Genomic DNA, 25,062 nt, shown 5'->3' on the forward strand with positions numbered 1-25,062 from the left:
GTATTGGGGATCAAACTGGAATGCAAGGCAAGTCTCTTACCCCCTGTACTATCTCCCACTTGTTTAATTACCAGTGTTTCATAACAGGGTTGCCACAGCATCCAAGAGCCAGGTGTTAAGCAGGGACTACTTGTTGGTGGCCCGGCAGGAAGTTTCCGAGGATGGGGCTGAGAAGCCACTGCAAGTGGTCAGCAGAGCACTGCTTCTGAACCACTATTATGAAAACAGTATGGAAGCAACGGGAAGACAGAGCTCCTGTGTTCGTTCTTTGGGGTGTCTGGGAGCTTCCTGTTCTCTGGGAGACGGGACAAGCACTAAGGATGCTCCACCTGCGGGGGTGGGGGGTGGGCTGTGAGCGGGAAGGACGCATTTGGCAGCAAGAGGAGACTCCAGCCGCAGACTACCATCGCTGACCCCTGCCTTCTGTCAGTGTAGCATGAAGGGCTTGGTTCTCACGGCAGACAGAGCCAGAATCCCCCGTGCAGGGGCCCTGGGAGCAGGGAAGGTGCTGGCAGTCTCGGTTCTCCCCAGGAAGCCCCGGAGAGAGAACCTCCCTCCGCCAGAGGGCGCTGTCCTGCCTCCCCTCTGCACGCCCCCCCCCCCCCCCCCCCCCCGCCTCTCCCCTGGAGGTCCCTTTTCTGTGTTCACAATTCAAAGGAGGTCAGGGTGCACGGCTCTCTCTCTGGTGGTGTGATTATAGATCTAGACTCTTGTTTTTTCCTCATATTTTTCTTTAGCTTTTCAAATTGCTTCTCTATTCTTTCATTTTACTTCATTTTATTTTATTTTTGCTTTTTGAGTCATACCTGGCGATGCTCAGGGGTTACTCCTGGCTTTGCACTCAGGAATCACTCCTGGCAGTGCTCAGGGGACCATATGAGATGCTGGGAATCAAACCCAGGTCAGCCATGTTCAAGGCAAATGCTCTACCCACTGTGCTATCGCTCCAGCCCACTCATTTTAATATTTTGCTTTCTTTCCTTCTCCTTACTTTTCTCCATTTTCTCTTTCTTCTAATTTTCCCCTTATCGTTCTTTCTTTTTCTTCCGTGCTGGCAATGCACCGTTGCTGCATGCTGGAGAAACCATTTATAGGCTGTTTCTCCAGCATAGCTGGAAGACTCACCTGCCTAGTTTGCTTGATATAGGGGTGCGGCCCCCAGTGACCACGCGGTATTTATACCTCATTACTTTCCTGAAGTTCTCCTAAATTCCGATTTCCAAATGCCTTGAACTGCAGAGTTTTGGAGAAGGCGTGGGGAGCCTTATAGTAATGATTATCACTGGGCTGAGAGAGAATTCAGGGGTAAGCACTAGCCATCCGTGCTGATAATTCTGGGTGAACCTGGCACTGCTAGGAGAATCCCTGAGCATAAAGACCCGAGTATCCCCCAAGCACCCTTGGGAATGGCCCAACTCCTCAAAAAAACAAATAAATGAACAAACAAAAAAATCCTGGAACTGTTGTTACAGATATAGCAACGCTAAGCATCAAAACCATAAATGTTGGGGGCCAAAGAGATAGTACAGCAGGTAGGGTGCTTGCCTTGCACATGGCCAACGCTCATTCTGTCCCCAGCAGCCCATATGGTTCCCCAGGCCTGCCAGGAATGATTTCTGAGCACAGACCAGGAACACCGCTGGGTGTGGCCCCAAATAACAATAAGAAACCCAATAAACCTTGAGCTAAAGAGAGGCTACAATGTGAAAAGCTAAAGAGATGCTACAGGAAGTGAGGCTGCAGGGTCAGCACCCCAGGCTGAAGTCCCGGGTGCCATACATGGCCCCCCACGCAACACGAGGGGTCATTCCTGAGCACCCTGTGCCAGTAGGAGCCCTTAAGCACTGCCAGGTGGCCCAAACCCTCCACACCCCCACACCCCTCAAAACCACAGAACCACTTGTAAGTGTTAACACTATTGTAATCATGTTACCTAAACTACAATAAAAATGAGCAAATGAAAGAATGGTTGCTGTGGTCACTTGCTGATTTGCTATTCCCTCCTTCACTCCCCTTCCCTTCACTGTTGTTATTGTTGATGTTGTCATCGCAATGTGGGGAAAGGGGTGTATTTCATAAACACTAGGGCTAGTGCTTACCAAGGGTTGTGCATCAGAACGTGATGTTTGCACGGTTGTAGTTGGGTTCGCTTATGCCAGTTAGCAGTTTTTAGTTAAGGTGTAATGTAATGGCTGTAAGGTACACCAGGGGGCGCTGTGGCCCTCATGCCGGGAGTCAATTTCCTGGTCCAGGTTGTTGTGGTTGCCATTGGGTGTGGCAGGTGGGGGCTGGGGAGGCTGAAGTATCTGCAACCACCGCCCACCCCAACCCCCCCCCCCCCCCACACACACACACACACTCATCCTCCAGCTCCTAAAACCTCCTCCCAGCATCTAGGTGTCTCTGGCCAACCTGTCCACAGGGCACCCAGATCTATGACCAAGACGCATCCAGGAGCCCCAGAATGGGGCCACTTCCCAGCCCACAGGAGGCAGCTTTTTTCTGGTTGGGGTGCTGGGTGTCTGAGTCTCGGGCAGAGTCAGGGAGCAGGCCAGGGCCTGTCAGGATCCAGCAGGATGAGTCAGAGGCGTCAGATTACAGGGCCATTATCTCTGGCACTGTCCTCTGGCCACTCGCTCCAGCCAGAACCCTGTGGGCCCGCAATGATGCTGCCATGCTGTCTCCCCTACCCCAAGCTGGGCCCCAGTCAAGCCAGGAAGGGAAGGGGCCCAGGGGTCCGTCCTGAGAATCCCTGCTGAAAGCAACCCCAGTGATCTCAGAGGGGCTGGAGCCCACCCAGAAGGACAGGCTGTTCCCTTCTCCCCGGTTCCAGGGCCCAAGCACAGCCCTGGACTCCCAGTTGGCTGGACGAATGGCCTGAATTGGCCCAAACTCCCTGGAAGCCAGCACATAAGGAACATGGACATCCCCCGGGGACAGCACAGAGAGTGCAGGGGACACGCCTGCCGTGAAGGTGGCTGACCCTGATCCAATCCGAAGCACCCTAGGTGGTTCCCAGAGCACTGCCAGGAGTGATCCCTGGAGGGAGGGATCACCACTGGGTATGGTCCAGAAGCCAAACCAAACCAAATCAAAATCAAACCCAGATGCTCTGACAGTGGATCTGTCAGAGCTGGGGGAGCTCTGACCTGGGCCCTACTGTGCATAGAGCATGTCAGGAGTCACATTTCCTGGTCCATGTATTAGAGCATCTTTGTAGTGTGTTGTTAGCCAGGATCACATCCTTTCTTTTGTGGTACAAACACACACTTGAATGTGGAGTGATCAGGAATTGCTTGCTGCACTGAGGACCACAGCAGAGCTTCCAGGCTCAAATAACAGCCACTAGGATCCTGCTCAGCATATGTGGGACTCCAGGGGGTTGAACTCCTGACCAGACATATGATCTAAGCTCCGAACTATTCCTTCTGGACCTGATTGTTTGTTTAATTGGTTATTTTGTTTATAATTTTAAAAAAATTAAGACTTTTCCTAATATCAAATGCCAGTATAATGTAATGAGCACAGATTCTGGATGGAAGTAGACTGTGGTTTATTTTTTTTTAAACTTTTTATTAAATCACCATGTAGAAAGTTACAAAGTTCTCAGGTTTATGTCTCAGTTATATAATATTCAAACACCCATCCCTTCACCAGTGCCCATATTCTACCACCAGAAACCCCAATATACCCCCCACCCCCACCCCCTACCCCCTACTGTATAACTAATGAATTTCACTTCATTTTTTCTTTACCTTGATTACATTCCATAATTCAACACAAAACTCACTATTGTTGTTGGAGTTTCCACCCCAGAGAGACAGACCTACTACATTTGATAATTAGTTTTTCATTGCTGGAAATGAAGAGATATGTAGCCCCACTGCTACAAGTACATAACTCTCTCTCTCTTTTTTTTTTCCTTTTTCCTTTTCCCTTTTTTTTTTTTTTTTCCCCCTCATCCCCCTTCCCGCGCCTCATAGTATGGTGTACGCCATGCCGCGTCGGCCAGCGTGGGGCTTTTGCTTAGTTCACAGTCCAGAGAGGTGGCTGCTACATTAAAAACCTTCAATATTTCAACAAAAACTTATTGTTATTATTTGGAGTTTCCCCCCCAAGCCAGACCTGTTCAAAAGGAACCGTTTCACATTGCTGACAATTATAAATGTTAAGTTGCGTGGACGCGGCAGCGTCGGCGTGGTTTTGGATTTCTGTATAAAGTCCGGGGAAAATTCTGCCAGAAATTACATAGCCCAGCTCACAGTCCCAGTGCATTGCTGTAAGAAGTCTCTGAATTCAAAGTCTTTAGGCGCAGAGGGTCCGATTCGCGCTCAGCGGCTCCAGATTTATCTGGGCCGAGGGCGTGCCGGTTACGCCCCCTTCCCATGAGATCCTGGGAGCCCCAAAAGTAAAAACCGAATACCTCTGGGTTTGGAGTCATAGAAGATGGCACCTGCCACGTGGGTGCCGCCAGCCCGCCGCTTTCCGTGCAGGAAGACAGGGTGGGGAGGAAAAAAATCCACCCCCAGCAGCACAGAGTTGTAGCCCAGTTAGCAGTCCCAGTGCATTGCTATCGGATGCTGCGCTGGATGCCCGAATGTGTTACATCTCTGGAATCAAAGTCTTTAGGCGCAGAGGGTCCTAGACTGTGGTTTAGATCCTGGCTCTCCCATTCCACAGTGGACAGACTCTTTGTCTCTCATAAGGCGAGTCCTACTCCCTGAGCTTGAAGCAGAGATAAAATGAGATTGTTTTGTCAAACACCCGGCTCAGAAGGATTTCTGTATATTCCATCATCTCAATAAAATACATATTTTTAAAACGTGTGTAAATAAAAGCTTGAAGGAAGAGATACCAGACTGTTAAGAGTAGGTTTTAAATAATTGATGAATTTTCTTTGGCTAAGATATCCACAGTATAAAACCCTATGGAGGTTCCTCAAGACATTAAACACAGAAACTGGGGAGTTAGTAGAGGGTCATTTGTCTCACATGAGGTTGAATCTGACTCAGTTCCCAGTACTGTATGCATGTTATCCCATGTACTAACAGAGATCACTCCTGATCATAGGACTAAGAATAACCCCTGAGCACGACCGAGTATAGTATTAAAAAAATCCTTACTTCCCCCTTCTGCCCAAAGAAAAATTTAAAATAATATCTGGGAAATAGTCCAAATAGTAGAATGCATGCCTAGCACATTTGAGTCCTGGGCTCAATAATCCCTGGTATTCAAATGGAACCCTAAGCACCACTGAGTATGGATTCATTAAAAAAACTTAAACTATATGTTTCAACAATTCTACATATAAATGCTTATCCAAAGAATATAACAACATGAATTTTAGGAGATAAAAAAGAAAAAAAAACATTGTAGTACCATTTACATTAGCCAAGTCATGGAAATAATCTAAGAGCTATGGCTAGAACTGTGGTGTAGATACCCAGTGGAATACTACACAGCCCTGAAAACAGATGACATGGTGCCATTCACAGTATAATGGATGGAATGTGAAGTGATGGAGCGAAGCAAAATAAGCCAACAAGAGAAGGGGAAAAAAATCTAACTTCATTTGTATAAATGAAACACAGAGAAACAAAACAAAGGACAAAAAAAGAACAAGCCCTTAGACTGACAACAAAATGGCAATGAGCTGAGGAAAAGGGATGGTAGATGGGGAAAGATGGGCAGGAAGTGAGAGCTCTGGGGGTGGCAGCGGTGTGGTCTGCATTTATTAAGGTGTGAGGCTGCACTTTGGAACTTGTAAAGATTGTACAAAGCAAGCACCTTGACCCCTGTAGTATCTCTCTGGCCCCAAATTTCTAGGTATTATAAACCCATGGTACATCAATAAGAAGAAAAGTGAGAAAAATTTGGACTAAAGAGATAGTACAGTGGGTAGGGAGCTTGCCTTGCATGCAGCCAACCTGGGTTTGATCTCTAGCACCCCATATGCTCCTGAGAACCACCAGGAATGATTTCTGACTACAGAGCCATGAGTAATGCCTGAGGATTGCCGGGTGTAGCACAAAAACATAAACAAGAAAGAGAGAGAGAGAGAGAGAGAGAGAGAGAGAGAAAGCATGGTACTTTCAGAAGACAGCAAAACACAATTCCTTTCCTTGTAGTTTCAGGCTGTCATTTATGAGAGTGACCCTGAACTGTTTACTTTTCCAATGCGGTGATGCCCAAAGAATGCTGTTAGCCAGCATGGTCCCTAATTGAGTTTTAATTACAGGACTTCCAGCCAGGACACAGCCAAGCCTCTGTTCTCCTTACATAGCTTAATTTAGGTGACTGTACCTGGAGAATTCTTCCCTTACCTGTGTGTGTGCCATTTCTCCTTGTCTAGAGAGGAATTTCAAAATTGGACATTGTTGTTTAATGGATGAAGTTTAAGAATGACACCTGGGCTTTGCTCCGTTTAATTATGAAGAGTTAATTGTACAAAGAACCTAATGAGATTACCGCCACCAGAGGGAGATGGAGGCGGAGAAGGATGGCTTCATTAGGTAAGGCTCGAAAGAATGAGGCACTAAAAGGGGGCAGAGGAGAGTGCCAGGGTTAAGCACTTGCCTTGCATGTGGTCGACCCTGGTTTGAATCCCAAATACAGTCCCCAAACACGGACCCCTGAGCCAGGAATACCTTCTGAGCACCGCCGAGTGTGGCCCCAAAATGAAGTAAAAATAACTATATCATTTTGTTATAGAAACAACCAAAATGCTTTTGGTTGTCATATAAACAACAACAAAAAAATGCCTTTTAAAATTTGTTATATAAACAACCAAATTTGTTACATGTAACAACCCAAATCCCTTTGGTTGTTACATAAACAACTAAAATGCCTTTTAAAATGCTAGAACTAAATAATTTTAAGTATAGGGGCTGGAGCAATAGCACAGTGCGTTTGCCTTGCATGTGGTCGACCCGGGTTCGATTCCCAGCATCCCAGATAGTGCCATGAGCACCGCCAGGTGTAATTCCTGAGTGCAGAGCCAGGAGTAACCCCTGTGCATTGCCGGGTGTGACCCAAAAAGAAAAAAAATAAGTAGGGGTTAAGACACTTGCATAGAGTCAGCCCTGCTTGGACCCCCTAGTACCACATATGGTCCACTGAGCACTGCCAGGCGTCACTCCTCAGCAAAGAGCCAGGAATAGCCCCTGAGCACCACCTCCTGTGGCCCTCAGAACAAAGGAAAAAGAAAAAAATGAAAGTGGGACAAAATTCTGGGGTTTTTCTAAACAGAGCAGCTTATAATTTGTTGTTGTTGTTATTTCTACATGGGAGGGGGCTCTTGGCACACCTGGAAGGTGCCTTTCCACGCCGCCCTGCCAAGCTCTGAGCTAGTTTTGCAAACAGCACAAGCAAACCAAAGGCCCTGGCCCTGGGTTTGAGAAGCAGTGGGTGACCTGTGCTGGCGGGGGGCAACAAGACTAATGGTGCTGTCCCTGAATCCCCATCACGGACCCTGACATGTGCTGCCCCCTGCACAGGGAAGGAGCCAGAGGCCAAAGAAGGCAGAGGGGAAGATAATGCCACCGAAGGGAAGCGTTTCTGAGCAGTCTGCTCCGAGGGTCCTGCAGGGGCTGTGTGGCACCCACGTCCTAATGGCAGATCTCACAGGGACAGGCTCTGAAGCCTTGGGCAAGTCTCGTCATCTGCCTGTGACCTCAGTGGCTCGCCTGTAAAATGGCACTTACTCCTGCTGTGAGAGTGAAGGCAGACCACGCCCAGTGTGAGGCTCAGTGCTGTTTGTGGGGGACGAGTACCCCTTCCGCATGGCTTCAGGGCCTCTGGATTCTGAACCAGCAGCCCCCCGGGAGCCCCTCCAAGCCCCAGTGTCCCCCTGTGCTCAGTTGATAGGGAGTCAGCCTCAACCCACCAGTGCATACGGACCGGGGGGGTCGAGCCAGGCAGGGCTTCATGAAGGGTGCTCCACACAGCTGACCTGGGAGCCCACTAAGCCCTGCTCCCCCCCCGCCCCCCCCCCCCGCACATCTGCTGCTACTGAATCTCCCAGCCCTCTCATTTTGCTCACAGCTGGATGTTTGTAGAATGAACCACTGATGGAGCCTGCCAGTGGCTCCTCAGAACACCCCCACTTTGGGCAGCATTTAGAGACTGTGGAGTTACTGCAATTGGAGATTGGTCTCTAACGGCACCTTTACTGTTGCTGCTACTATTATTATTTTTGGTTTGGGGGCCACACCCACCCAGTTCAGGGCTTATTCCTCTCTCCATGCTCCTGATCACTCCGAGCAGTGATCCTGGGACCATAACTGGAGCTGCCTGCAAAGCAAGCACCCTAATTAACCCTTTGTACTCCAGCCCCATGAACTATTCTTTGGACTAAAAAGTCAATGGAAGTCCTGGGAAGTCCTGGGGTCACCTGAATCTATATCATGTACCACATCCACGTGCTTCCAATTAGTCTCCATAAACAGAGATCCCCAGTGCAAAGGTCCAAAGGTCCCACCCAACCGTCTTTAGCTCTTCTCTGTGGCTTCCTATGAATACTCATGTGTTGGTTATTTTATTGGTCCAGGAGTGTGTTCTGCCGTGTGGCCACCAGATGGCGGTCTTGGAGTGCGCGAATGCTGTCTTTTTTCCTTTTTTCCTTCCTTTTTCCTTCCTTTTTCCTTCCTTTTTTCCTTCCTTCCTTCCTTCCTTCCTTCCTTCCTTCCTCCCTTCCTTCCTCCCTTCCTCCCTTCCTTCCTCCCTTCCTCCCTTCTTTCCTTCCTTCCTTCCTTCCTTCCTTCCTTCCTTTTTTCCTTCTTTTTTTCCTTCCTCCCTCCTCCTTTCTTTCTTTCTTTCTTTCTTTCTTTCTTTCTTTCTTTCTTTCTTTCTTTCTTTCTTTCTTTCTTTCTTTCTTTCTTTCTTTCTTTCTTTCTTTCTTTCTTTCTTTCTTTCTTTCTTTCTTTCTTCCTTCCTTCCTTCCTTCCTTTCTTTCTTTTCTTTCTTTCTTTCTTTCTTTCTTTCTTTCTTTCTTCTTTCTCTCTTTCTTCATTTGTCTTCTCTTTTTCTCTTTTCCCCTCCTTTCTCTTTCTTTATTTCTTATTCCCTCTCTCTTTTTCTTTCATCGTATGCCACCCAAATTTTATCTGTTGAAACTACCTATTACCACAGCATCCCCAATCCCCCCCCATCTTGTTGCTTTATTCTATAGGCACTTTTTGTTTTTATACCATCACAAACTCAGGAGAGTTTCAGCTCCAGACCCTTCTCTGTGAGAAAACCAAGTCTCTGATTATAAATGGAGCAATTGCTTCTTAAAAAATCTAAAAATTAATATCATGATTCCTATAGTAGAGAAAATTAAGAGGAAAAATAAAATTTAAATGTGTATAGGAGAGACTTAGGCATGATATTGCCACAAAATCCATCCAGCTATGCATCCTCCAACTGGAAAGAAATTCAAAATTTTGAGCTTCTCCCTGAAGAGCAGACCCCCATATTGGCACCCCATCTTCTTGGTTTGCCATTGTTTATGATTATGTAGAATTTTTAGGGTCCCAGTTTCACTCTATATGTATAAAGGACTTACTGCACCAACCACGGAAGTTCTGGTACTGTTTTACTATCAAAATTACTTTCCTCATGAATACCGCCCTCACAAGCATGGTGAACATAATGAAGAAACTCACTGGATTTTGGTAAGAAATGAGGCAAATATCAGTCCCACAAAATCACACAGTACAAGAAAGGCGAGGATTCTCTGCATGCCCAGGGAAAGCAGCATCATGACAGAAGTAGAGTAGTTATGGAGGTCAGGCCAAGCAAATTTCCAGAAAAAAGAAGATTGTGTTGAGGCTTGAGTATATCAAGCCCAGCTGCAGATCTAAGAGAATGCTGGCCATTAAGAGTTGCAAATATTTTAGTTTTCTTTCTTTCTTTTTTCTTTTTGGGTCACACTCAGTGATGCACAGGGGTTACTCCTGGCTCATGAACTCAGGAATTACTCCTGGCAGTGCTCGAGGAACCATATGGGATGCTGGGATTCGAACCTGGGTTGGCTGCGTGCAAGGCAAATGCCCTACCCAATGTGCTATTGCTCCAGCCCCAAGAGTTGCAAGTATTTTGAAATAGGAGGAGAAGGAGACAAGTGATCCAGTTCTAAGCTTCATCTTTTTTTTTTTTATGAAGACAGAAAGGCTGTGAGAGAAAGAATAAAGTACCTGTCCTGGAGGGAAGCTGGAGGGAGGAGAAGCGGGAAGGAAACTGGGGACATTAGTGGTGGGAAATGTACACTGGTGAAGGGATGGGTGATAGAATATTGTATGAGTGAAACCCCAATTATGGACAACTTTGTAATTGTATATCTCATGGTGATTCAAAGAGAGGAAGAAAGAAAGAAAGAAAGAAAGAAAGAAAGAGAAAGAAAGAAAGAAAGAAAGAAAGAAAGAAAGAAAGAAAGAAAGAAAGAAAGAAAGAAAGAAAGAAGGGAAGGAAGGAAGGAAGGAAGGAAGGAAGGAAGGAAGAAGGAAAGAAAGAAATCGTGGGCTGTGTTAAACTGGGAACATTTAGTGTTTTAGGAAGAAAATGAAGTAGTGTCATGAATAAACTTCCCAAGGGGGAAAAATTATTTTTCTTCCATTCCTCACATCCATGCCCTTTCCTTCCAGTATTCATCAGAGTTTCCACCAAATCTATGAGTTAGTTTTGTTTATTGACAGCGCGCTTGCTTTTGTTATTGTATTTTGCATATGCATGAGACCATCTGGTAATTTTTCTTCCACATCCTAACTTCTTAGAATAATCATCACTAATTCTTCATCTTTTTAAACAATGTAGTCATATTCAATTGAATATAGACAATATGTTTTTTTTTAAATGAAGACAGTTGTCTTCTTTAATCAATTGTCTGTCAATGGGCATTTTATGTGATTCTGTATTTTGGCTTTTGTGGATAAAGGTGCCATGAACATAGGGAGTGTACCTTTTCTTTAAGACCTAAAGCTAAGAAATGAGGCTTCTGGAGCTCTGAAACCAAGGAGTGTAGCGCCCTGAATTAACTGAGAAATAGCTCTTAAAGGAACCTTGAACTCAACTCTACTCACTTAGATGCTCTTTCCTGAGGAGTCCTTGGCTCCCGGCTGAACCTGCCTGCCCAGAAGGGGCCTTGCTTGGGGCCCATTAATGGTTCTAAGCACCTTCAGGATGAGGGCAACTGTGGAAATGTGAAGCATGAACTGGAGAAAGAGTACAACATCCCCTTCTTGCTGAGTGAGTCCAGACACTTAGAGTTCTGGTGATCTTCTCACCAAGCGGAGAGTCACTCCTGTTGCCCTGCTGGTAGCCATTCTGAAAGGCGACTGTGTCTGGTCATTCTGAAAAGCTTTCCTGGAAGGCAAAAGGGGACCATGTGACAAGGGCTCACGAGCTGGGCACACAGGGTACTTCGTGATAAGGGCGGGTCACCCCTCTGAATATCCTAGGGGCACTCTGCACACTGTCTCATTTAATCGTCCCAGCACCCCAAGCTTGAGCCATTTTAGAGGGAGTCTTAGAAAGTGGGCAAGGTCACATTGGGACCTAACACAATCCTCCCCACAAGCCCACAAGCCCTGTGGCGTGTCAGTGGGATGATTTCCTCACCTGTAAACCCAGAGGTGGGTACATTTGCTGGCATGTGGGGGACAGGAGGGGGTGCTGCCATGTGTCTGACCTTTATTCCCTAACACAAGACACTTTGAGAGGGTTGGCTTGTTTTGGGGTCATACCCAGCAGTGCTCAGGGGTTAGTCCTGACTCTGTACTCAGGACTTACTCTTGGTGGGGCTTGCGGGACCTTATGGAATGCTGGGAATTGAACCCACTGTATTATGCATCCAACTCCCTGACATGGAACACTTTTGATTTTAACTGTTTTTTTTTTATTTTGGGATCACATATGGCAATGCTCAGGGGTTATTCCTGATTCTGAACTCAGAAATTACTCCTGGGGATGCTCAGGGGACCATGTGGGATGCTGGGAATTGAACCCAGGTCAGCCACGTGTAAGGCAAATAAATGCCCTACCCGCTGGACTATCGCCTCAGCTAGATGGGTCACTTTTGAGAGGAGAAGTGCTCTCACTGCACAGTCGCTGGGGCAGGGGTCCAACCTGCACAGGGTCCTGGTCGCTAATTTACAGCTTCTAACCCCTCAAGCATTCCAACATCCTGCCCTCACCTCCCCAGTTTTCATGCCATTTGTGAGCTCCTTTGGCACCGTGCTCCTGAAAGATCTGGGGAAAGGAGGAGAGGGAGAAACGTGGAACTCAGGAGTGCTGCCCGGGTCTAAGGAGCCCGCTGCGCCTTCCCTGGTGGCTCCTGGCTGCTAGGCATGGAGAAGACTGAATCACAGAAGGAAAGTGCTTGCTGCTGAGTTTCTGCTGTGACCAGCTGCGCGCGTGCGTGTGTGCATAGGGATATGGGTGTGCATATGCGCATACAAGCCCCTGAATTGTGGTCCTGAAAGAAAATGTGGCTCTTGTCAGTCTCCCTGTTTCAGCCCAACTTGCTACATTGCAACAGAATCTTGCCAACTCGTCTGGGCCGATTGGTGCAATGCCGCTCGTTGCCGGTAGAGGGCACTGGAGGAACATTGCTGGAGGAAGAGTGTGGCTCCTTCAATGTGGAGGACATGAGGGATGCTTCCCTGCCTCAGCACCCCTAACTCCCCAACACTCATACATCTCGGTCTTGGAAAGGCTTTCTGGACCTATGGTTAACTCATTTCATCCAGCTTTCAGTAAGTTCCCTAGCACCCTCCCCCCTCAACCCCAGGATGACTTCCTGGTGCCTCCAACCCACCTTATTAGAATGCTCACCCATTTTCTTTCTCAGTTTCCTAGAAAGTGTTACTGTGTCCCTAGGGGACATTTTTCTACTTGGTTGGACACCCCACCACCACCCGTGTGGTGTCCTCATCACGCTTCCCCGCCATTCAGCGGACACCATTCCAGTCTCTGCAACATGATTTGAATCTCAACCTTGCTATGGAGGAGGTCCCCACTCCCATCCCAGAACTTCCAAGGTTTTTTTTTCCTTTTTCTGTCTTTCTCCTTCTTCTCCTCCTCCTCCTCCTCCTCCTCCTCCTCCTCCTCCTCCTCCTCCTCCTCCTCCTCCTCCTCCTCCTCCTCCTCCTCCTCCTCCTCCTCCTTCTTCTTCTTCTTCTTCTTCTTCTTCTTCTTCTTCTTCTTCTTCTTCTTCTTCTTCTTCTTCTTCTCCTTCTCCTCTTCTTCCTCCTTCTCCTTCTCCTCCTCCTCCTCCTCTTCTTCCTCCTTCTCCTCCTCCTCCTTCTCTTCCTCTCTTCTTCCTCCTCCTCCTCCTCCTCCTCTTCCTCCTCCTTCTTCTTCTATGTAGGAGTACTGCTATTTATTCAGCCACCAATTAAGCTGACTTTGTCTTTTTCTTAGGATGCTCTGCTTCAGCCATGGGTATTGTCTGCTCTCTCTGTGTGTGATTCCTGCATTCTTGAGTTTTACTCACCCTAGACAGCCAATGCACTGCCCCTCCATTCGAGTTACCAGTTAACAACAACTTATTACTTAAAGTCTCCTGTGTAAATGTTTCATGACTTTTAGTCTTTATCTTTACTAATAAAGGTTTTCCATATTTCAGTATCTCTTGGTTCTTTTGTTATTGTTTTGAGGCCACACCTGGCTGTGCTCAGAATTTACCCCTGGCTCTGTACTCAGGGATCACTCCTGGCAGGGCAGATTTGGTGCATGCAAGGCAAGTACCTTATCCACTGTACAATGTCTCTGGCCCCTGAGATTATTTTCTTAATTTCTTTTTTAGTTTATTCTAAACTGTTTTTTATGTGTGTATGTGTGTTTTACTACTTTGTTGATTCTCTTAAAGAACCAACTTTTTAAAAAATTTATTTATTTTTTAATTAGTGAATCACCCTGAGGGTACAGTTTCAGATTTGCACATTTTCATGTTTGTGTTTCCCTCATACGGTGTTCGAGCACCCATCCCTTCACCAGTGTCCATTCTCCGTCACCAATGAACCCAGTATCCCTCGAACCCACCAATCCCATCCCCCCACCCCATTCTGTGGCAGGGCATTCCCTTTTGTTCTCTCTCTCCTTTTGGATGCTGTGGTTTGCAATAGGGATATTGAGTGGCCATTGTGTTCGGTCTCCAGTCTACTTTCAGCACGCATCTCCCTTCCCAAGTGGGATCTCCATCCACATTTTACTTGATGTTCCCTTCTCTATCTGAGCTACCTTTTCCCCCAGCATGTGAGCCCAGCTTCCAAGCCATGAAGCCAACCTTCTGGTACTTATTTCTACTATTCTTGGGTGTTAGTCTCTTACTCTATTATTTTATATTCCACAGATGTGTGCAATCTTTCTGACTCATTTCACTTAGCATGATGCTTCCCATGTTGATCCACTTATATGTAAAGTTCATGACTTCATCCTTTCTAACAGCTGCATAGTATTCCATTGTGTAGATGTATCAAAGTTTCTTTAACCAGTCGTCTGTTCTTGGGCACTCAGGTCTTTTCAGATTCTGGCTATTGTAAACAGTGCTGCAATGAACATATAGTGCAGATGTCATTTCGACTATACTTTTTTGCTTCTCCAGGATATATTCCCAGCAGTGGTATTGCTGGGTCAAATGGGAGCTCAATTTCTAATTTTTTTGAGAATCATCCATACTGTTTTCCAAAAGGGCTGAACCAGTCGGCATTCCCACCAGCAGTGTAGAAGTTCCCTTTCTCCCCACCTTATCGCCAACAGTTTGCTTTTGTTCTTTTGAATGTGTGCCAATCTCCATGGTGTGAGGTTGTATCTCATGGTTGTTTTGATCTGTATCTCCCTGATGATTAGTGATGAAGAGCATTTTTTCATGTGCCTTTTGGCCATTCGTATCTCTTCCTTGGAAAAGTTTCTGTTCATTTCTTTGTCCCATTTAAGAACCAACTTTTGATTTTATTGATCATCTTCATTTTTATATACGTCATTTATTTCTGTTCTAATCTTATTATTTTCTTCCTTTACATAGCTTGAAGTTTAATTTGCTCTTTTTCTTATTCCTAAAGGTGTAACATTAGATTGTTGATTTGAGGGATTTTTGGGTTTTTTTTATGCATAATCAAATACAGCTAAGAAAATTTTCCTCTCAACCCCCTTCGCTGCATACCTTAAATTTTGGTGTGTTGGGGCTGGCGAGATAGCACAGTGGGTAGGACGTTTGCCTTGCACGCGGCTGACCCAGGTTCGATTCCCAGCATCCCATATGGTCCCCTGAGCACCGCCAGGGGTAATTTCTGAGTGCAGAGCCAGGAGTAACCTCTGAGCATCGCCGGATGTGACCCAAAAAGCAAAAAAATAAAAATAAATTTTGGTGTGTTAAGTTTCTATTTTTATCTTTTGAAGAGGGGAATTTAGGCTATATCTTATGGTGCTCAGGTACATCCCCATTTCTGTGCTCAGGGGCTCCCACCTGGCAGTGCTCAGGGGATCAAGATTGAACCAGATCAGCAACTTGCAAGGTAAACACCTTACTTCCTTTACTCTTTTACTCCTTTACTTCCTTTATCTCTTATTTTACTCCTTTCTTCCTTTACTACCTTTATCTCTTACTTCCTTTACTCTCTGGCCTTCAATTTTTATTTACCCTCAATATAGTTTATAATTTCCTTCGTGATATTTTCATTAATCCTTTGGCTGTTTTTGACAGTCTCTGGTTTGAAAAAAACTGGATAATCAGATTGTTGCTCTGAGGAACTGGAACTAAGAAATATCAGGATGCAAGTCCATTTCTAGATACAACTAAGGCTACAGGAACCTAAGCTCATTGAACACTGTTCACAATAGCCAAGATCTGGGAACAACCCTAATGTCTGAGAACAGATGACTAGATAAAGAAATTGTGGTTCATATATACAAAGAAATACTATTTGACTATAAGAAAAGATGAAACTATGCAATTTGCTGCTCTGTGAATGGACCCGGAGAGGATCATGTTCAATGAAATTCGTCAGAGGGAGAGGCACAGGTGCAGAATATTCTCTCTCATATGTAGAGTATAAAGATACATGGTAAGGGAATAACAAATAGCCAAAGACAGTAGGACCTGAGAATTGGTCTACAGAACTGAGCTTTCCGAGGGTCAGCAGGGTTGGATGGAAGGGGCCAAGACAGTGATGGAGGGAAGTGGACGCTGGTAGAGGGCGTTTGTGGTGCTGGAGCATTGGGCACATGAAATCCCTTCATTTGTAGTATTATAAATCATAGGTGTATCATTTAGAAAGATAAAAACAATAAAGTGAGAAGTGAGTGTTTGATTAAAAATTAATAAATAACTAAATAACTGGTTACACATCTGTTTTTTTTTTTGCTTTTTGGGTCACACTTGGTGATGCACAGGGGTTACTTCTGGCTCATGCACTCAGGAATGACTCCTGGCAATGCTCGGGGGACCATATGGGATGCTGGGAATCGAACCCGAGTCAGCTGCGTGCAAGGCAAATGCCCTACCCACTGTGCTATTGTTCCAGTCCTGGTACACATCTTTAAAAAAGAAAAGGACACAGAATTGAGAGGAGCGAGGTAGGGCACCTATGATCTGGAATTATGAGAGGACATGCATAAGAAAAAAAAGAGGTCAGGAGGACAAGCATGTGTCCTGGAGAGAAACCCTGGAGTCACGAGCTCCCGGGGGAGCGGGTACTGATAAAGTGCCACTACATTTATATTACATTTATGTTTTTCTTTCGTTTGGGGGCCACACTCAGTGGCACTCAGGGGTTCCTCCTGGCTCTGCACTCAGGAATTACTCCTCGCAGTGCTTGGGGAGCCACAGGGGTTGCTAAGGATTGAACCCAGGTAGGTCATGTGCAAAGCAATTTCCTCCCCAATACCACCACATGGTTCCCACAAGCATCAGTTGGTGCAGCCCTGGAGATCCCCAAGCACAGCTGGGGTGGCCCACGAAATTCCCCATACTGTGGCACCCACCAGCACCACATCTTTGGGCCCTGGCATTGAACTGCAGACCCAGCCAGCCAAAAATTTCCAGGAGGAGACCAGAGTGATAGTACAGTGAGTCGGGCATTTACCTTGCATGTGGCCAACCTGGATTTGATTCCCAGCATCCCTTAGGGTCCCCCAAGCACTGGCAGGAGTCATCCCTGAGTCCAGAGCCTGGAGTAACCCCTGAGCAGTTCCAGGTGTGGTCCTGAAACAAACAAACAAATTTCTGGGTGGGGGTGGGGGTTTCCAGACTTCCTGAGAACAATTGAGAGCCCCAACAGGGGAAGAGAGAACAATGAAGAAGTTAGAAGAGACACCTGTGGAGCCCCAGTGCTCTCCGTGCGAAGTGCATGCCTTAAATAGATGAGACTCTGGGCTCTGTCTCTGTAGCAGCAAACAAAGGGTAAAATGAGTCATGTGGGTCCTGGGATGTAACTCAAGGACTGAGTGACTGTCTTGCATACATGAGGTTGCAAGTTTGATTCCTGGTACAACACTGCAACAAACCACTAGCACCACACACCAAAAACCGTTTTAAAAATACGTTCTTGCAAACCTCCAAATTCAAGTGGGGAGAGACAAAATGCGGACAGCTCTAAGATCTATTTGATGTCAGCTTCCATGCAGTATGGAGGCAAGGGGCCTCTGAGGGCTGGAAAATGGAACTTCCAAGGCTGCTGCAGTATTGCAGGAAGGTACAGAGCAACAAGGGGAAACCCGTGGCTGGAATGTGCAGGGTTTCTACAGAATCTAGTAAGATGGTGAGCAGAGTCCCTGGGAAGCTGGAGAGTCCTGGGAAGGCATGAAAACCCAACCAAGTAGGGTTTCTGGGACCAAGTCCCAGCCTCTGGACAAATGATGGAGGGAAGAATTCTAACTGAGCAAGAAAGGGACCACAGAAGCTAAGGGAAGAAAAGACCCACAGGGAAGGAAGATGTCAGAAAGTAGAATCCATGATTTTGATTGCTGTCTAAAATCAATGCAAGCTTGCCTCAACCAAAGTACTAAAAGTGTAAGAAAGATCATTCCCCTAAAACAAAAACTGTATCACTATAGCACTGTCGTCTTGTTGTTCATAGATTTGCTCGAGCGGGAACCAGTAACATCTCCATTGTGAGACTTGTTGGTACTGGCTTAGACATGTCGAATATGCCACGGGTAGCTCGCCAGGCCCTGCTGTGAGGGTGGGATACTCTCAGTAGCTTGCTGGGTTCTCTGAGAAAGCGGAGGAATCGAACCTGGGTCGGCGATGTGCAAGGCAAATGCCCTACCCGCTGTGCCATCACTCCAGTCCAAAACAACAAGTCTCACAATGGAGACGTTACTGGTGCCCGCTCGAGCAAATCAATGAACAACAGGACAACAGTGCTACAGTGCTACAAAACAAAAATGAAACAAAAAATGTACTACAGAAATAAGCTGATAAAAATCCACACAAAATCACTAAAAGAAGGGGGCAAAGGAACAGAATAATGTCTTTATATAAATAATTTTTTAAAAGGTTCAAAATAATGTCCATAAGCTATGTGGCCAGCCAAATGAACTCAAGTCATTTTTGGTTTTTTAGTTTTGCTTTTGGACCACACTAGACAGTTCTCAAGGGCAACTCCTGACTCTGTGGTCAGGGGTTGTCCTCATAGATTGAACCAGGTTTGGCCACATGCAGGGCCAGAGCCTTACCCTCTACACTATCTCTCCAGCCCTCAAGCCATTATTTATTTATAATAATAAAAAACCAAAAATTCTCTTTTTTAGGATCACCCCTGAAGAATATTGCTTTTGTTTTGGGGCTGTTCCCGGTGGTGCTCAGGGATTACTCCTGGCTCTGTGCTCAGGGACCACTCCTGGTGTTGCTCAAAGGACCATATGGGATGCTGGGAATCAAATCTGAGTCAACCGTATGCGAGGCAACACCCTACCCACTCTGGTATTGCTCCAGCCTCTCTGTGAATTATTTTAAACAGTAGATACATCACCAAAAACTGAATTAGGAAGTCTCAGAAAAGACTTAAAAAGAGAGGCAAGCATTCAGAAAATAATTAGAAACTGAAGGAAAAGATTAGAAATGAAAACAACTAAAATAAGCACAGTGACAAATGATAACATTAAATAGTGCTTTAAGACAGAAGATAGAAAGATGAATTTAAATATCAGGAAGAAAAAAAAGAGACTTTGTATAGAGTATTCAAGAAGTAAAAAAGGATAAGAGATATGGAAAGAAATTTCAGGGTGTGTGTAAAAAGAGAAAGAGAAGTTGATCCCACCCCAAATAAAAAACAAAGCAAAGGAATAGGGCAGATTCAAGGGTTCGTCGGCAGAAATCATTCTTGCAATGAAGAAAACAAAGATGACATAGAACACTTGAAGGAGACAGCATGTGGCTAGGAAAAAAAGACCCCAATGGCCACACTAACTCCAGTATAAAGACTGGACTGTCAATGGGAAACATTAGAAATCAAGACAAAAAGGCAATGCCAAGGATAAGGGGGGGAAAACCCTAAATTGCCACCTCACTTTTCAACATGAACCCTTGATGGATTTTTCCACATCAGTCAAAGTGACCTATGAATAAAAGGCGGAGAGGAAAAAAGAATGATTGTTCTCATGGTTCATTTCTTGGGAAAGTTTTAGAAAATAGTTTCCAGCAGTCCAAATGTGTGATGAGAGGGAAAGAATCCAGGTGGGGGTGGCCAATATAAGTATTACATGCAGGTTTGCTGTGCATCTAAAATCCAGGATGCCTATGAAGACAGGGTTGTGGACAGTAACTGGGTGCACTGGCTGGTAGTGCAGATACAACTATTAAAGGAAGAGATGTAGGGCTGGAGCGATAGTCCAGCGGGTAGGGCATTTGCCTTGCACTTGGTTGGCCCAGGTTGATTCCCAGCATCCCATATGGTCCCCTGAGCACCACCAGGAGTAATTCCTGAGTGCAGAGCCAGAAGTAACCTCTGTGCATCACTGGGTGTGACCCCAAAAGCAAAAAATAAATTAATTAATTAAATAAAGGAAGAGGTGGGAAGATGAAATCACTTTGCTAATTACCTTGAGGATATGCACCTTGTGCAGGCTATTACTATTCCCCAGTTGGATGCCGGATGAGAAGCAAAAGACTGTTGAACCCACATGAGTCAGATACCTGCCTCTTTACAAGCGACCCAGGGGATGATCCACTTACTTTTCAGAAGAAGGGACTGGTGTGAGACTGTGCTGGGGGCAGGTGCATGGGTAGTGGACTTCGCTCCAGGTCAGGAGAAGCACAAGTTCATCAGACCTGGTCCATGCTCACATCCACTATGACTGCAATCACTTCTCGTCATCCTCTTCTTTTTCTAGTCTGTAAAATGATGGCATTGGACTTGGGGGTTGTGGTTCTCTCTGACTGTCACGTTATACAATCAATGCAAGAGCAGACCCAGCTACCCATCTCTCATTGCTAGCACCCAGCCCCCCAGACATTTCTGACAGTTCAGCTTGGAGAAAGAAACCTCACTTTCCTGACGAGGTCTGGTGCCTAGCACATGAGTTGGGTTCCTGGTACCCGACCTTGTCTGGCCACTCATGGAATGATGGGCTAAGCACCAAGGAAACACTAGTTCTGTTTTCAAAGGGTCAGGCTTCTAGAAAATTTGCATTCACTGGGTACAATGAAATACGTCTTGTTACCTAGAAGAGATCTGTCACTTGAAAAAGTTCCCAGTAAGGAAAGACTCCCCTATGCCCCAGCCAGTCTGCCCTGATGCAGGATAAAAGGTAAATCTTCCCTTGGTATGAGGCAGTCTCTGCTCATACATCTCCTGCTTGTTTTATTTTGATCTTTTGTGAACTCTGACATCCACATAAAATGTGAGATAAGGGAGTAGTTTCACACCTGAGTACCAACTGAAAGCCCCAAACCTCTGAATAGGGATCAGTTCTACTAAAAATAATACTAATAACTCCATCTAATACACACTGCTGCAGTGAGTGTGGCCACTGGGATTTGTAGTGGAATCTGGAGAAGGGGCTCATTAGAGATTCAAGGCTTGTGACTCACTTTAATTAAAATTTGATCTGAGAGAGCTTGGAGAAGCCAACCCAATGAATGAGATTTAGAAGGAGAGGAGTGGAGAAAGGGGCAGAGTATTGACATGAATAAAGGAGGCCTTAATTAAAGGATTAATGATGACAATAACAATAAAAGTTGCTTCATCTTCACTTTGTGCCTGCAGTTGGACTTAACACTTGGAGGTGGCACCAGGCAGAGGCTGCCCTTGGTGATTCAAAGGGAAGAAAATGTTGGCACTGCCAGTGCTCAGGGCTCCCTCACCCCTGGATGAGGAGAGCAGAAAAATAGATAAAGACTGAGCAGACAGAAGCATTCACTTGGATTCTTCAAGTCCTGCCTCACTTAAATGGAGACCCCGTCTGCAAGTCCTAAAGATGACAAGAGTGTCCCTTACCCTGAACTGTGAGAAGACCCAGTCACCAAAATAGGGCAGAGGAAGAATCCGGTGACCTTTCTTCTTGTAGCTACTAGAATTCCTTTGAGGAGGTCAGGAGCAGACACTTAAATGCTTTTAGGGTCCGGGAGATAGTACTGGGCATTAGGTGCATGCCTTCCTTGCAGATGCCCAACCCCGATTCTCTCCCTGACACCACATCAGACTTCGAACATCACTGCATGAAGTCTGCCAGGGTGGCCCTGGTAACCCAGCACTGCAGAATCTGAGCAGCACCACAGCCTCAGGTCCTTGCATTGAGCCGCCAGCCTGGTTACCAACAATCCCCACTTGGGAGTTCCCACCCCATCCCCCCAAAATAAGATTATTTTCAAAACAATTTTTGATGTGTGTTGCTTGGATCTTAGTCTGTGCTCTGTGTGCCTGAGGGAAGGCAGCTCCAGTGTGGACACTGCATCGATGGTTCTGAAGAGATCCCAGTGACGTCGGTGGGCCCTACGGGTGACTTTCGTGAAGCAGGGAGGAGAAAGACTTTCTCTCCAACCGCCTCAAACACCCGGGACCCAGGGTTACTGGGTTCTTTTCTCGCTCGCGGAAAAGAATTTCAGGAGTAGACAAGCAGTGAAGTAACAGACTTTATTTAGAAGGTCTTAGGGAAGGAGGAAGAGATAAGTGGAAAAGGAAAACCAGTAGGAGTAACGCGCTCAAGAAAGAACGCGGGCTCCTCCAAAGATGGAGAGCACCTTGAATGGACTATTGGGCTGTTTTTTATAGGTTCTTTACAGCCTGCCCCCACCCACATGCGGTTTCTTTCCAAGTATAAGTTCGTTGCTAAGGTTACCAGGGAGGTTGGGAGTGGTGATAGCCTTCTTTGGGGGAACCTCCTGGGGAGGGGTCTATTATCCTCAGAGTCTGTTGAAGGTCTTATTGGTGCGGTTCCTTTGTCCACAGGGTGGGTCAGTCTCAGGATTCTCCTCCCCGGAGACTTTGATGATCTAAGTTTCATTGCCAGGGGCCTTTCCCTACCTACCTGCCTACATCACCAGTAAATGACCTCTGCTCTTGCTCTAGTGTTGGAATATTTCCCCTTTCCAGCTGCCTTCTGGAGTTTTGTCAGAAACCTTTTGTCACAGAAACCTAGCTGATCTTTGACCCGCAGATCTAAGGTGCTAGCCAGGCTTGACTTGACATTGTAGATTCCAGGCTCTGGCCCAGCCTAGTCTTTGGGATGTAAATTTCAGGTGCTGTCTAGTTTGTAATTGACATGTAGATTTCTTGCTGCAGCCCAGCCTGGTCTTTGGGATGTAAATCCGAGTGCTTTCAGCCCAAAGAAGGCTTCAGTTTTGGTTTTGTATCTTCTTTCCGGGGGGCCTAGATTAAGGGCCTGCAGATACAAGAGAATTATGTTGCCTCAATGTTCTTCCTGTAAGATCTTTTGGTGCTTTTGGTGACGTCAATGTATTGCGCCCTTTGGAAGGGCCATGATCAATAAAAGGGGTTCGTTAGGAGAGAAGGTGGGGGGCGGAAAGGTGTAGAGAGGACGGAGAGTGTATAGAGGGAAGACTGGAATAAACTGCAAGTGAGACCAACCATCTTGGCTCCGTTCCTTCCTTCGCCTGCCACATCTTCGCCATCAACCTCCCCGGGGTGGGAGAAGTGGCTGGAGGCTACCGAACTCGGGTGGCGGGAGAGACAGCTGCTGCCCTAGGCCCTGTGCCTGGCTCGGTGCGGTGAGGCGTCCCTTCCCTCGCCCGTGCCTTTTCTTTTTATTTTTATACACTCTAGGTCTTGGAATTGAGCATGTAATGGGGACAAAAAGCAATTGCTGCCAAAACAGTCTTTATTTACCTGACGTTTATCATCAAGATAATATATTATACTATGTATAGTTCCTTTATCATATCCCCTGTGCTTGTCCAGTAGGCAGGAAGAAGTACATGCAAGAAGCCAGGTAAGAAAAAGCACTTACTCCAATTTCAATGGATTAACTAGGATTCCCATCTTGCTGTGTTCCCTAAATTAGGCTTTATCTAAGATGAAGTTAATGCAGAGGTGCTGGTAAAGAGGGTAAATAAACTTTCAAAGCATTTAAACTCACTCAATTAATTATGGATCTTAGACAACTCTCTGTATGAGTTCAATGCTACTGCATTGGGGTTCGTTCACGTAGAGCAACAGTCTTGCACTCATCAAGTGGCAGCATTGCAGGTCAGCAGGGACATGAGCTGGCACTCCTCAGTCCTCATGTCTGCTGTCCCCTGAAGTCTGGGCAGCGAGATCCTCAGAGCTGGGTGATGCTCCCTGACCCAGCTAAGCCCTCTGCAGACTGCACTGAACCCTCTCACTTTGGCTTCTCCAGTCCTTGCTGGGAGGCCCCCAAGATCTCCTAGTCCTCTTTCCCTTTCTTTTGGAGTGGGTGCTCAAGGGACCAGAGTGTGCCAGGGATTGAACCAGGCTCAGCCACATGAAAGACAAGCACCTCAGCCCCTGTCCTCTGGACCTGCTTTCTCTTTAGTCTCTTCTGCCATCTCCTTTATTATCTCCCTATTCTCTTATAGTGAAAATGTGTATGCATTTCTCCTGTGGGCAATTTTTCACTGAAAGAAAAAGAATGGCCTCTGCTAGGGGTTGAATTATGTTCCCTTAAAACTCTTATGTGGTGTCCCTCAATTCCAGGATGAGGGGGAGGGTGTGATTGTATCTGAAAAGGGCTATGCATTAAGAGGAGGCTTTTAGGGGCTGCACAGCGGGTAGGGTGTTTGCCTTGCATGAGGCCAACCCAAGTTGATTCCCAGCATCCCATATGGTCCCCCGAGCACCACCAGGGGTAATTCCTGAGTGGAGAGCCAGGAGTAAGCCCTGTGCATCACCAGGTGTGATCCAAAAAGAAAAAAAATGAGGAGGATGTTAGGGTGGGCCTGCATTCAGACAGGAAATGAAGACACAGATACCTACAGAGGGTGACCAGGTAAAGACACAAGAACGAAGCACTGGGAGACGCCTCTGGGAAGCCTTCCCCACTGGCATCTTGATTTTTCACCTGTGCCTACAGAATTGTGAGGAAATGCTTTCCGGTTGTCTGAACCAACCAGATCTCAGTCAGTGATTTGTTGTGACAGCCTGAGCTGAGTAAAACAGCCCCCTAGAGTGACTACCTCGGCCCCATGCTCCTCCAATCCCATACTTCCCTATTTTGTCTTGAAGACAGGAAGTAACCCAGATCTTCACTTCCAGGTGGGCCAGCTGCTGACCAGAGTCAGAGTGGAGAGTGTGGTGTATCCATGGCAGAGCCATGAAGCCCTCTGGTAAGCTTGGCTGAGTGGGCAGGACAATCCTTTCCCATGTTTTTAGAAATGTCTTTGTATTTTGCTCATCATAGCCCCCCCTCCCCCATGGTAGAAAGAAGGAAGGAACATTTTTTTTTCTTTTTTGGTCATACCCAGCAATGTACACGGGTTACTCCTGGCTCTGCACTCAGGAATTACTCCTGGTGGTGCTCAGGGGACCATATGGGATGCTGGGAATAGAACCCAGGTTGGCCGCGTGCAAGGCAAACGCCCTACCCGCTGTGCTATCACACCAGCCCCAAAGGAAGGAACATTCTAAGAAATTAAACATTATTGTTGAGAAATTTCAATTTCCA

At 46.3% G+C, this 25,062-nt stretch overlaps 1 protein-coding gene across 2 annotated transcripts in view; it reads left to right on the forward strand.

Moving 5' to 3' along the window:
• Positions 1 to 25,062, forward strand: part of MARCO (macrophage receptor with collagenous structure) — a 137,416-nt gene that overhangs the window by 30,637 nt on the left and 81,717 nt on the right. The window contains exon 2 of one of the 2 annotated variants that reach the window (XM_055122364.1): positions 24,654 to 24,724. The exons of the other annotated variant lie outside the window; for it this stretch is intronic. Within the exon in view, the coding sequence (XP_054978339.1) occupies positions 24,712 to 24,724 (13 nt within the window). The 5' untranslated portion in view covers positions 24,654 to 24,711. The remainder of the gene's footprint in view (positions 1 to 24,653; positions 24,725 to 25,062) is intronic. 2 annotated transcript variants of the gene reach the window in all.

The sequence above is a fragment of the Sorex araneus genome, chromosome X (assembly GCF_027595985.1).
Source record: "Sorex araneus isolate mSorAra2 chromosome X, mSorAra2.pri, whole genome shotgun sequence".
In the NCBI taxonomy this organism is placed as follows: Eukaryota; Metazoa; Chordata; class Mammalia; order Eulipotyphla; family Soricidae; genus Sorex; species Sorex araneus.